General features: G+C 36.4%; 1 protein-coding gene across 1 annotated transcript; it reads left to right on the forward strand.

Moving 5' to 3' along the window:
* The first annotated feature begins 6,198 nt into the window (after positions 1-6,198).
* On the forward strand, positions 6,199-9,500 carry LOC115963398 (polyphenol oxidase, chloroplastic-like). The gene is made up of 2 exons (XM_031082382.1): positions 6,199-6,600; positions 7,033-9,500. The coding sequence occupies exon 2, from the start codon at positions 8,306-8,308 to the stop codon at positions 9,422-9,424; it is 1,119 nt and encodes a 372-aa protein (XP_030938242.1). The 5' UTR covers positions 6,199-6,600; positions 7,033-8,305; the 3' UTR covers positions 9,425-9,500.
* The last annotated feature ends 4,577 nt before the right edge of the window (positions 9,501-14,077 follow it).

Consider the following 14,077-nt stretch of genomic DNA (forward strand, 5'->3'; position numbering starts at 1 on the left):
GAATTATACTATACATTTTATTGTATATCTTTAAGTGTATCCACGTATATCTTTTTGCACTTAATAATTTACTTGCCATAAAAATTAAAAAATTATATTAGACGTGGCACAAAATTGAATTCCAATAGAAATTCAACTTAGAATCTAATTGGATTTGGACTCTTCGATTCTTACTCCCAATAATTCACTTAGCACAAAAATAAAAAATTAAATATGACATATGATGCAAAACTGAATTCTAATTGAAATTCAATTTAAAATCTAATTGGATTTTTTCTTAGCTTTAACTATATATATATAAAAGGAATAGAAATCATCTATCCCAATTTAGGTATTTCACTTTATGTTCTACTATTTACACAATGTCATATGTTTTAATTTTTTTTTCCTAATTTAAACTTTGGCTGCTTTATAAGGAAAGAAAAAAGAAAAAGAAAAAATGAAGAATATATGTGGCAGGTTATGATTGCGTATAATAAAGTGGAACACCTAAAATGAGATAGATGGTTTTTATTCATGTATAAGAGGACACTTGGGTCTCGGCTGATGTCAATCGATAGAACATAAAGTGGGGCACAATTTGTAAGAAAAATAATTTTTATTCGACTTGATCATAGATATAGGTCAAATAGAAATCTCATGACCCACTTTTTATATTTCATTTTATGTTGGTATGCAATGTGTTTGATTTTTTTTTTTTTTCATTTTAAAATTTGGTTATTTTATAAGGTAAGTAAAAAAGAATACATTCTAAGTTGTGATTGTTAGAATATAGAATAGAACACAAAAGGTTGGATTGAGAATTTTATTCAATATGGGTTGGGCTTCACTTGTTATATGATGAGACCATTGTTTACTTTTCAAACATCCTATATAATACTTGAAGCAAAAAAAAAATCCTTTATAATACATTGCAAAGATTACACTATATTGTACATGTGTTGCTCATGCAGGATGAATTCCATATTAAGATCCACTAGTCCCAATTCCCAAGTGAGCCCCATAATCCATGTATTTGATATAGAAATATAAAATAACATAGAGTGAGATATGTGTAAGTGTACTGAATGTACTGGATTGTACTACCAAATTTCCTGTACTGTATAAGACTCGTACTGCCTGTACCAAAAATGTGTTGCTCTATATCTTAACTCTTTAAGTTCAGCCTATAGTTATAGGGAATGCATGACAGTCAATTTTTTTTTTCTTCATCTAGATGATATCAGAACTCTTCTTCTAAATTGTCCTACCATATATATGCACTATACTAAGGTCCATGTTCTCTTCTTCTTCACATATCCGCTCAATTTTATATTTCTAACCCCTCAATGTCTCAGCTATATATGCTTCTCAAGTTAATACTTTAATTTGTTAATTGCATCTCATATATGATATATATACCACACCCCATCTTTACATATTTCTTATGTAGATTGTAGATCAAATTAACGGCAATATCGCTTTGCTTTGATGATGTTTTGTCTTTTTTTTTTTCCCAAAACCTTTCCCTTCCTTCAACATTCTAGTGCAAGGCATGCCTAAAAACATGAGCACATTAACACGTGCCAAAGCATAGTACTACCACTCTTTAGTTGGTAAAGTCTTATGTTGTCATACATAAGGTTTAGGATCAAATCATTATTACACCAAATCATGTAGGTGTTAGGGAAGAAAAATGGCTTCCTTCCGCTGTGTGGTCCATAAACTTAACTCTTGATTTTTTCTATAATAGATAAAATCTCGAGCTCATCTTAAAAGGAGTATCCAATCTTCAAGGTAATGAAAAATGTTCATAAAGTCACACCTCTTCTCACTACTAGCTGTGTATAATATATAATTCATATTATACGTAAACTTGTCCTATATCATAGTTTATATTATTCTTTATTTAGTAAAGTCTTTTGATGTCTCAGATTATTCAAATCTCTTGTACCTCAAGGGAGGGGAAGCTGTTGTAATTGGCTCATATTTGAAATTTTAATTTTTTTTGTTGAGAAAAGGCTCATATATGATAGTGGGCCACTAAGTTGAGGGCTTTAAGTTATGATGCAAAGGAGTAGAGTAGGCGAGTGAAACTGCACATAGACACACTACTAAACCACGTAAACAAATTATTTTACAACAAAAGGCCAATTCAAACATGGGGAAAAGCTAACAATCTCGTGGTACAATTCGTAAACCTATGCAACCGATTTTTTTTTTCTTTTTTCCTTCTAATAACAATTGTGAACCCCTCCTTGTGGTGAATCCGTAATTGAACTCAAAGGTAGCTCAAAAATTCAACCCTCATGAAGCAAATTTGCATCCAAAATGATAACTTTCTGGTCCCGTTAAGCAAACATATACGGCGATGTTGAACGGGCAAACCTAGACACTGTTGTTTCTTTTTTTTTTCTTCATTGACAAAAGTAAGCATGATAGGATAATTATGATCGATTTTGGTACAATTTTTCCCCCTTATTGGATTGCTTCTTGAGACATTAATGGTCTTCCAACTTGCCGGTTCGATAATAGAGGTCGAGCCAAGTAGTCAAGACAAAACACCGAACGAAAGCTCAAACAACGTGCCCATCAACTTTTGGCATTGAAAGTTAGATGAATGCTCATTTAACTCGTGAGGGAAAAGACTATAAATAAAATCCAAAAGAAAAGTCAATCAAGGTGGCCACTCCATCCATCATACTTATTTCCTTTTTTTGTGGCCCATATCTTGTTTGGTAACAAGATAATAATACTTTAATTACCAACATCCGCAAAATCTTTCAAGCAAAAAAAAAAAAAAAAACCACAAATATTGTTAATTATATATTTTATTTATGTAATAAAGGGTAATGTACTAATGTTTCTTTTAGGGGTGTGCATGGGTCGGGTTGAGGGAATTTTTTGACCCAACCCACCATGGTGGGTCAAAAAAAATTCAACCCAACCCAACCCACGTGGGTCGGGTTGGGTCGGGTTGAACCCATGGGTTTGACAATTTTTTATTTATTATTAAATTGAGTAGAAAAAAAATATAAATATTAATATATTAAAAAAACCTAAAGATTAGTATCAATGTAACTCCTTGAAGGCTCAACACTAATGACTAAACAATAATAGTAATTTATTAGAATTTGTGTGAACTAATTGGCTTTTATATAGGATAGGAAAAATTGGTTATTTAAAAAAATTTATTAATTATATAATATATTATATATATATATATATATTAAATTAGTATTAAGAGAAGGAATTTGAGGAAATGCAAATTATTAAATATATAATATATATTTAAATATATATGTATATATATATATATATATATATAAAAGTGCCCTACAATTGATTTTTTTTAAAAAAATTATTAAATATAAAATATATTTTAAATATATATTAAATATGGGTGGGTCGGGTCGGGTTTGGCGGGTTTGTAATTTTATAACCCAAACCCAACCCGACCCACTATAATAATTTTTTTGGTAACCCAACCCAACCCACCGAGCCTTAAAAACCGACCCAACCCGGTGGGTCGGGTCGGGTCGGGTCGGGTTTAACGGGTCGGCGGATTTTCTGCACACCCCTAGTTTCTTTCATTCCTTTAAGTTCTTAAATCTAGATAAAGGAATAATTTGATGAGAAATTTTGGTTTTTATGCATCATTTAGTTCAAATTTTTTTTTTTTTAAATGATGTACATGTAATTTTATTGATATTTAGAGCAGATACTTCTTTCATAATGTTATCACTAGTCTACGCTGCATATAGATTATTCTCTTCGAATATACTGATAATTTGCTAAGAACTGAAAAGTCAAGAATGACAATTTGACAATTCCACTTATATAACCTTAACATGAGAAACCGGGTTCTTGTTAGAACAAAATATTTCAATCCAGGTACGTCACGTGCCGTTGTGTGTACGGGTCTTTATGTGTTTATATGCATAAAGTTCGTATATTATATAGGGAAATGTTAACTGTAATAGGCCACTTGGATTTCACTAAGACTTCTTGGCCTTATCTCATTTATTCTCACTGTTACATGTATGACATATTACTACCTCTATCTTCTCTTCTTTCATTATATCAATCTCTTTCTCTCACTCTCTCTCTCTCTCTTCATAGCCACCTACCAACTTTAATTTTCAACATTTTGTGGGTGGTGAAATAAATGCCCTCGATATAGGGGCTAGGATTCTAATGTCAACGAAAATTCTATTCCTCTTTGAAAGTTCCTCAATTAATTTCCACATGGTTGTTATTATTTTCATTATGATGAATAATAATGGTGCAATACACCCAACTAATTTGGCAATTTTTTTTGCATCTTATTAAGACGACACGTTGTAATTTTTGTCATTTTCTCGGGTCAAATTTTACTATATACTAATTATAATTTAGAAAAATGTTAACGAGTGTCCTTAGAGTATTGATTAAAAATTCAGTTGGAGAAAATTTTCATGGGAAAAGAAAAAAAACAATTAATGTTTTGACAACTTTTTTCATGTGTAATAGTATGAAAGGTGTTGACTGAAGTGGACCAATCAAATCAAAATGGACTGAAATAGACCAAACTGGATCGCAATGGAGAGAATTGACTAAGTGGATCTAAATGGACCGAAATAATCTGAAGTGAACCAAAATGGAGCAAATGAACTGAAATGGATCGCAATGGAGGGTATGGACCAAGTGGACTGTAGTGGATAGAAGTGGACCGAATAGACCAAATTCGAGCGAATGGACCAAAATTAGACCAAAAATAAACCGAAATGCTATGTGGCTCAACTAAAACTTAGCAAAAATAAATGCTAATTTTCAGTTTTTAGATATTATATATATATATATATATATATAAAGATTATGCTAGGTATATTCTTAAAGAGAATAGTTATATCCACAACATTTTTACAACAAATCATAGCTAATAAGTTATTACTAATTTTAATTTTAATCCATCACTAAAATTATTTTTTTGTCCACCAATAACAATCTGCTACTTATGATTTATTGTGAAAGTATTGTAAAAATGTTATAGACATACCTTTCTTCATTTTAAAATATGTTCTTGCACATGCATGTTTATGAATTATGAGCTAGTTGTCTAAAAATTTAACTATAAATCATTTTTTCTTAACAAGGAAGTTTTTGTTAGTATTAATGAGATTTAATTTCTTTTACCTTTCATAAGACTTAAATAAAAATAAATAAATAAACCACCACCGTACACCTTTGGTGCGATGGTCACTTCACAAGTATAAGTACTTGTGAGGTGAGGGTCGGGGTTCAAGTTTTCAAGAGAAAGTTTCACACACATCTGCACTTAAATTAAGTTAGAGTAGAATTTCTATCTTGTAAAAAAAAAAAAAAAAAAAAAAAAAAAAACTATACCAACATTGACTTTAGAGATCAAAATAATAAAACCTTAAGGAGTTTGTAAGTGTAACCCCATTAGAAGTGGTCTCCCAGTGCTTATCCAGTGTAACCCCATGTTTGTCACTTGGTGATTTACATTATGTTGAAAGCAATAAGAATAGAGAAATAATTTTTTATATAATTATTCAGGGGACCTAAAGTGATTTTTTTTTTTTTTAAATTACTGTGATATATTTTAATGGATACCTAATGAAAATAGTGTCACTAATAATTTTAAGTGAAAATGATATTATTTAAACTTAATATATAATATCAACAATCATGAAAAATATTGTGTTTTTAACATTAATCATTTCCAAAAAAAAAAAATTACAAAAAGTGTCATAATAAACTTAATTCTTTTAAGAAGTACAAAAGTACATTTCATGCTCATTTACAAGCTCAAAAGTATACGTGTCAATTCTTTTTTTTCTTTTTTTCTTTTTTTGCGACTTTATATTCTATTAATTATAAAATGCTATTCTTTTTTTCTTTTTTTTTGGTTATTTTAGTAGATAAACTTTGGTTATATATAAATAAATGCCAAAAACAATTATGATAAATGTCAAAAAAAAAAAAAACTCTATATTATATTATAGATAAGAAAAGTAAAAAGAAAATGTGGTACATTGTGATGGAGGGAATATTAAAAAATAAAAATAGTTAGTGAGATCGAACTTTTGTTCCGAGGAATCTGGTCGTTTTTTGATAAATTACCGAGAAATCTACTCCTTTCCACTCCTTTGCCACACCCACAACAACTCAATAACATTCCAAGATTGAATGTATCCTATAAGAGCATTCACATTAAAGTCTTGATTTTTAGAAGAGTGGCTCACTTTTTTCATATAAAGCCAGCAGAAGCAGAGGCAGGGCAGAGCTCAACAACACAAACACCAAAGAAAGACAAAGCAAAGCAGTAAAAGAACAATGGCTGCTGCTTCGTCTGCTTATCTGATCAACTCCAAATCTGAACTCTTTGTTACCGACCCTTCTCGTACTTTGAGACAGAAAACCACCTGGGTGGGCCCCACCACAACAAACACTTTGAGGTTGTTTAGGAACACCAAGAATTCTGGAAGCATCAGCATCAGCAGCAACAGCAACAAGCTCTCTTCTTCTTCTTCAGGTTGTTCTATTGTCTGCAAGGCTGTGTCTGTGAAAGCCCCCACTGAGATTGAGGGTCTCAACGTTGCTGAGGATGTTTCTCAGGTCAGATTATAAACTCAATCTGTTGTCTTTTGTTTTTTTTTTTTGTTTTTTTAAGGATAAATTTGCGAATTAGGATTTGGGTCATTTTGGTTTCTTGGTAATTTTGATTGGATTTGGCTAATGCTGATAAATATGATAATCATATGAGAGTGAATAATTATGTTGTTCTTGGGATTTTTTTTGGATGAAATGGTTCACTGGAATTGGAATTGGTTGTTCTTATTATTTGGAATTTTCAATATTGATGAAAATGTCATTAAGGTCTGGCAATAAAGTGTTTTTTTACATGATAATTAATGGAAACCATAAGCTCCAAACAAACAACAATAAGCCTTTAGCTAACTCACAATGAAGAAAAATATGATCCACAGATTCTCCATTAAATCTACACCTTCAACACCAGTATGTAATAATTATATCCTGTTTCCTTAGGTTGTCCATTGTTAAAATTTCACCCTTTTCTGCTGTCTGGGAAAAAGAAAGCTACATGAGGGAAAGCTTTGACTTGCCAAAGAGCTTCCCAAGGAAAGTTCGCATTGCCTCTGTTTCTCAAAGCTTTATAATTACTGTTTACTTTAAAGCCTTGACTTTTGAAAGGCATCCAGATAATTCCATCCTCTTCTAACTTTTGTAGCATATAAATCATCCAAGAAGAATTCTATGGACTCTAATCTTATACCACCCAAATAGAGGGTAATGTACTAATGTTGCTTTCATTCCTTTAAGCTCTTAAATCTAGATAAAGGAATAATTTGATGAGAAATTTTGGTTTTTATGCATCATTTAGTTTCTTTTTTCTTTTTTTCTTTTTTTAAATGATGTACATGTAATTTTATTGATATTTAGAACAGATACTTCTTTCATAACGTTATCACTAGTCTACGCTGCATATAGATTATTCTCTTCGAATATACTGATAATTTGCATAAGAACTGAAAAGTCAAGAATGACAATTTGACAATTCCACTTATATAACCTTAACATGAGAAAAAAATAAAACAAACTGGGTTCTTGTTAGAACAAAATATTTCAATCCAGGTACGTCACGTGCCGTTGTGTGTATGGGTCTTAATTTATTTTTTTGAGAAGATGTGTCATATGTGTGTATGAGTCTTTATGTGTTTATATGTATAAAGTTCGTATATTATATACTTTTGGTTTTTTTGGCCATTTGTCGCACTGTAATAGGCCACTTAGATTTCACTAAGACTTCTTGGCCTTATCTCATTTATTCTCACTGTTACATGTATCATGTATGACATATTACTATCTCTATCTCCTCTTCTTGCATCATATCAATCTCTTTCTCTCACTCTCTCTCTTCATTGCCGCCTACCGACTTTAATTTTCAACCTTATGTGGATGGTGATAACAAATGCACTCGATCGATGTAGTAGCTAGGATTCTACTGTCAACGAAAAATCTAATCCTCTTTTTTTTTTTTGATGAAAAATCTAATCCTCTTTGAAAGTTCCTCAATTATTTTCCACATGGTGATTATTATTTTCATTAAGGATGAATAATAATGGTGCAATAGACCCCGACACATCGTAATTTTTGTCATTTTGTCGGATCAAATATTACTATATACTAATTATAATTTATTACGAAAAATGTTATAAAATTTGACACGTCTCTGTAGTCTGTATATGTGAACCTATATACTGAGAGTCTAGTCTTGCACAGTTCTCTCATAAACACAAACATGGCTTCTCTCTCACAACCATCCCTTACCATCACCACCAAGACCCACATTCCCCCCTCCTCTCTATCTCCATTCTGTCCCAAAAAAACCCATCTTTCTAAACTTCCAAAACGCATCCATCACCTTGCTCCTAGCGTAGTCTCATGCAAAGCCCAAAACGATGATCAAAATGGACAACAACAACAATCTCCTTTAGAAATGTTTGATAGGAGAGATGTGCTCATTGGCATAGGAGGCCTCTATGGTGCTACAAATCTTTACAATGATGACCCTTTTGCCATGGCAGCTCCTGTGTCTGCCCCAGATCTAACAAAGTGTAGCAAAGCTGATTTACCAGCTGGAGCAAAACCAGTCAATTGTTGCCCACCATCAGCCACAAAAATCATTGATTTTAAGCTACCTCCACAAAACTCACCCTTGCGTGTTAGACCCGCAGCTCATTTAGCTGACAAGGAATACATAGCCAAATACTCCCAAGCCATTAAGCTCATGAAAGCTTTACCAGCTGATGACCCAAGAAATTTCACACAACAAGCTAATGTTCATTGTGCTTATTGTGATGGTGCATATGACCAAGTTGGCTTCCCTGACCTTGAAGTCCAAGTTCACAACTCTTGGCTCTTTTATCCCTTCCATCGTTACTACTTATACTTCTATGAAAAAATCTTGGGAAAGTTGATTGATGACCCAACTTTTGCTTTGCCATTTTGGAATTGGGATTCACCTTCTGGCATGAAAATGCCAGCCATGTTAGCTGACCCCAAATCACCACTTCATGATACTTACCGCAATGCAAAGCACCAGCCACCGACCTTGCTTGACCTTGATTACAGTGGCACTGATGAATCAACAACAAGTCAAGACCAATTGTCTAGCAACCTCACCGTCATGTATCGCCAAATGGTGTCAAATGGTAAGAATCCTAAGCTATTCTTTGGCAATGCTTACCGTGCTGGAAGTGATCCTGACCCGGGTGCTGGATCGATTGAGAACATTCCACATGGTCCTGTACACTTATGGTGCGGTGACACTACTCAGCCTAATCTTGAAGACATGGGCAACTTCTACTCAGCAGGTAGAGATAAATTAATTAGTGATAAATTACTGATTCTCTCGTAATTTTAATCCTTTAGGATACAGTGAATTTGATTATTTTGATAATTATTCTTAATATCTAGTCTTCCCTCAATCATGTTTTGCGTCTAAATTTTTATTTTTTTTTAAATGTACATATACTAGAATTAGATCAATTTTTTCTATATAAGTTTCACAAAATGATGTTGTAAGGACACAATTCTCTGGCGGCCCAATAAGGATGTTGGGCTCGCGTACGAAAGATCCCTCACAATATGATTTGTAGAGAGTGGGCTTGAAAAGCTAGCCGCTGATCACGGGGCGATGTCCGATCCTGGCTTTATAGGAATTCAGGTAGAAAAAGGAGTTGGGCCTGAACATTTAAGCCCTAGGACGTCGTACCCTATGGAACTGGACTCCTCGGAGTTGATCCGAGGACCATTGAGGTCTTACCCCGGCTATCCAACGACGGACTTTCTCCAGTGAAGTCCGGTGTTGTTGAGATGTTCTTCCCCATGTGATCTTTCTTTTTTACAAGGCGGGCTGGGGTCCTCCTTAGATTTACTTGCTTTCTTCTTTTATACTCGTCTGTGTTAATTGTCCTTCGTCCACGTGTAGGGTCAATCTTTGCAAGACTGATACTTGTCCCATCCGTCTAATCCCAGAATTGTAGGGGGTGGTTGATAAGGCTGCAGAGTACGGGGGTGGTTGATAAGGCTGCAGAGTACGGCTCTGTCAGGCGTCGGGCCTTATCTAGAAGGGTAGTATGGATAACTTCCCCAAGATATTCTGGATTTCCTTACTAATTTGTCCCTATACCAGTTTTCCCCTTTATTCTAGTGGGATTATGGATCTGCCGAGGACTAAACTGTCCTCGGCTGCTTCCCAGAAATTGTTTTTGTGCTCTGCGTTGTAGAGCTTGGGCCACAGCTCTCCTCGGATTGGGCCTTCGGACGCTCTAAGGATAAATGGGCCTACTCCACGAATTGTTGGGCCCCACAATAGCCCCTCAAAACCCTTCTGTCCGACTTCCAGGTTGGAAAGGAGGGTTTTGGCAAACCCGGGCCCTCAATATGGCCCATTTAATTTGACCCCGCATTTATGTGAGCGGTTTTCCGCCTGTCCACGAAGTTAGCCGTTTTTCAAGGGAGCCCGTTTAATCTGCTCGTGATCTGCTCCTGCTGATTGACTATCCCAGACACGCCTTTAGTAAATCCCCTTTACGAGGCTCATTTATGTCCGGCGGCTCATCTGATAAGGTGGGGAAGCGGAATGGACGCCTCTTTTTCTCCATATTCTTTTGGAAACTTTGAATGCGTTTAATTCCCTCTGTTTGGTTCTTCCTATAAGAAGGCAGGCAGGAGGCAATCACTTTCGTACAGACTCCTCCCCTTCCTTCTGAGATTTGAAACCCGTAGCCACTTTTAGCGTCTGCTTAGCCTGTCTGTTATACATCATATCCGTACACGTCCTCCATAACGAATGATGAAGGGAACACACTCCTCCTTAAAACACCATATCCTGACAAAACTTGAAATGGCTCGATCAGGGCAAGGGTGGCGCAGACTTAAGATCTGTCCCGCCTCTCTTTTAGCCAAAATCCGAAGCAGGGGCTCGTCATGTCGAATTCTCGGCGTGACTGAGTCGAGAACAACCAAGACCAGCACCACCCGGCTCCTCACGAGCGTACCTAATATGGCACCAGCGTGTTAGGAGTCAGGGCTGAGGCAGGGGCTAAGTGCTTCTGCTTCTCCCTCTTTTGCTCCTTGGTGCCCTCCCCCTCCCTCTTCTTATTGTCTTCCCAGCACCAGTTCCGCCCTGGTGCTGTTTCTTTTCTATCTTTTGTTCCTCTCTTTGTCTCTTCATCTCTCTCTCTTCTTCTCCTCCTTCTTTACTCATGTCCTCCATCTTCTTTACTCATCCCCCTCATCTTCGTCATTGATTTCTTCCTTACTATTTCCTTCTTCTTCATTCATTTTCTTTTTTAAAGTGAGTCCCTCTCTCAGTATGAGCAGCAATGAGGCAGAGATTGGAGAAACTTTGAAGACGAGTTTAAAGGACGCTTGACAATTTACTTCTCTGTACTGCGAGTGTTATCGTTGCTTCAGCAGTTCTCCTTTTGTATAGGCTTGTTTGAGCCCTTTTTCGTACATTGTAATAATCTTCTTATATTAATAAAAGTGTTTATTATTCCATTTTGCATATTCCGTTTATGTTTTTGTATATTGGTAAATGCTGCTCGGCTCAATGAGAGTATCTAAACCGATGACAACTAAGACCAAAATACTTGATAATAAAAAGATGTTGCCATAACTCTAATATAAGTGTTTGGCCCAATAAGGCCGACCAGTGACAAGTAATGATTACCCATGCTGGCCGAGGAGAGAACGGGAGGCTTGATGCCGTGTTTGGGTCCGAGGACCATACAAGGCCTTGATTCTATCCAAAACTCGTAATAATAATAATTTTTATACTTGGTTTCCCCATAGGCTTGAGTCCGAGGACCATGCAAGGCCTTGGTTCAGTCCATAACTCGTAATAATAATAATTTTTTTATACTTGGTTTCCCCATAGGCTTGAGTCCGAGGACCATGCAAGGCCTTGGTTCAGTCCATAACTCGTAATAATAATAATTTTTTTTTGTACTTGGTTTCCCCATAGGCTTGAGTCCGAGGACCATACAAAGCCTTGGTTCTGTCCAAAACTTTAATAATAATAACGTTTTGTACTTGGTTTCCCCACAGGCTTGAGTCCGAGGACCATACAAAGCCTTGGTTCTGTCCAAAACTTTAATAATAATAACGTTTTGTACTTGGTTTCCCCACAGGCTTGAGTCCGAGGACCATGCAAGGCCTTGGTTCTGTCCAAAACTTTAATAATAATAACGTTTTGTACTTGGTTTCCCCATAGGCTTGAGTCCGAGGACCAATGCAAGCTTGGTTCAGGCCCCATAACTTCGTAATAATAAGAAATTTTTATACTTGGTTTCCCATAGGCTTGAGCCCGAGGACCTGCAAGGCCTGGTTCAGTCCATAACATCGTAATATAAATAATTCTTTTTTTTTTTTTTTTTTTTTTTACTTGTTTCCCCATAAGGCTTGATCCGAGGCCATAACAAGCTTGTTCGTCCAAAACTTCATGCCTCCTTTTTTCTCTTGTGCACCGGTCCTTTTTCTCCTCAAGGTGTCTCATAAAGTTGCCGAGCAGTAAAAGTTGTCCTCGTAAGTTATTCCCTTGGTTGTGGGCCATAGTCCGTGGACTTCCATGTAGAAAACGGGCCTGGGCCGCGAATTTTATTTAAGGCCCACAAGGTTTTAGAGGCTTTCCGTGAGTCCGTTTGGTCACGCGGTACTTTCTTGGGCGGTCCCAGATTCGAGGTGCGCCTTCACGAGCTCCTTGGAAATCTCAGGGTTGCGACGGCAAATTGGAAATCGGGCGAGACATTTTGTCTGTAGCGTTCCTGGGACGCTGCGTGAAATTAATGCACACGTCTTTCTTTTAAATAAATAGGCGAGGAAGGTTCTTACTTTCACACGAATTCTTCAGTCTCCTCTCTTAGTTCTCATGTTTGGAAGCGAGGATTTGGGGCCAAACAGGGAGCATCTCTCCGCCACAAGCGCTGTGTCTTCTGAGACTCCAGATTAGTGAGGTACAGGCCAAGGAGGCGTAGACTCAAGAGAATATCTCAATTCGAGAGAGGGGAAAGGATGTTTCTCCTTCTTTTAGTCAAAATCCGAAGCAGGTTCTGGTCATGCCAGATTTTTGGCATGCCCGAAGAAGGAATTTCCGCCATCAGCGCCGTCTGCCTTGTAGCAGGCAAATTTCTGCGGGAGCTTCCCAACTGCCGGCTTCCTGCATCTTTTCTGTAGATGGTGTTAGCCTGAGGTCAGGTTCTTTGGCTGCCTGAGTTATGGGCATGTAGAAGCGTCGAGGAATAGTTTCCTTAGTCGACATCTTGGAACAGTAGCCAACCTCTCCTCTGAGATATCTCCTCGGCATCATCTTTACTCTTTTGTACTTTTCTTTTGCTTACGCAGTTAACTCTAATGTAAGCTGGTTTCAGCTTTTATTGCACACTGTACTGTTCTTTTGTCTTAATAAAAGATGTGTTTATTTCTTTATACATATATTTTTTTTGCAACAACCACTTTGGGTCTGAATATTAAGTCTAAACATGCCTTTAACAATATTCTGGACGGAAGAACACTTTAATATGAACCCTTATTAGTTTAAACTCGCAAATATTATCAAGTATAACAATGGTAATCCTCAATAGATTGAATTCATGGAACTAACCGAGATAGCTGCCGAGCGCTGCGTGATGCACGCTAGATGAATATCCGAGAGAGCAGCCGAGCAGCGATAGACTTGGATCGTGCCCTTGGGACAACATACTGTGCCGTATCGTATTAGCCCCTTTGGCACTGGGGATCTGCGGGTAGACCGGGGAACCCGTGCAATTAAAGACTGACCCAACTGTTAACGAGAAGTTCTCTTCGGATGGATTTTGAGGTTTATATGCCATAGTAGTTTTTTTTATGGTTGGTTTCCCCATAGGCTTGAGTCCGTGGACCATGCAAGGCCTTGGTTCTGTCCAAAACTTATGATCTTTTTTTTTATGTACTTGGTTTCCCCATAGGCTTGAGTCCGAGGACCATGCAAGGCCTTGGTTCTGTCCAAAACTTATGATTTTTTTAT

The sequence above is a fragment of the Quercus lobata genome, chromosome 10 (assembly GCF_001633185.2).
Source record: "Quercus lobata isolate SW786 chromosome 10, ValleyOak3.0 Primary Assembly, whole genome shotgun sequence".
Classification (NCBI taxonomy): domain Eukaryota; kingdom Viridiplantae; phylum Streptophyta; class Magnoliopsida; order Fagales; family Fagaceae; genus Quercus; species Quercus lobata.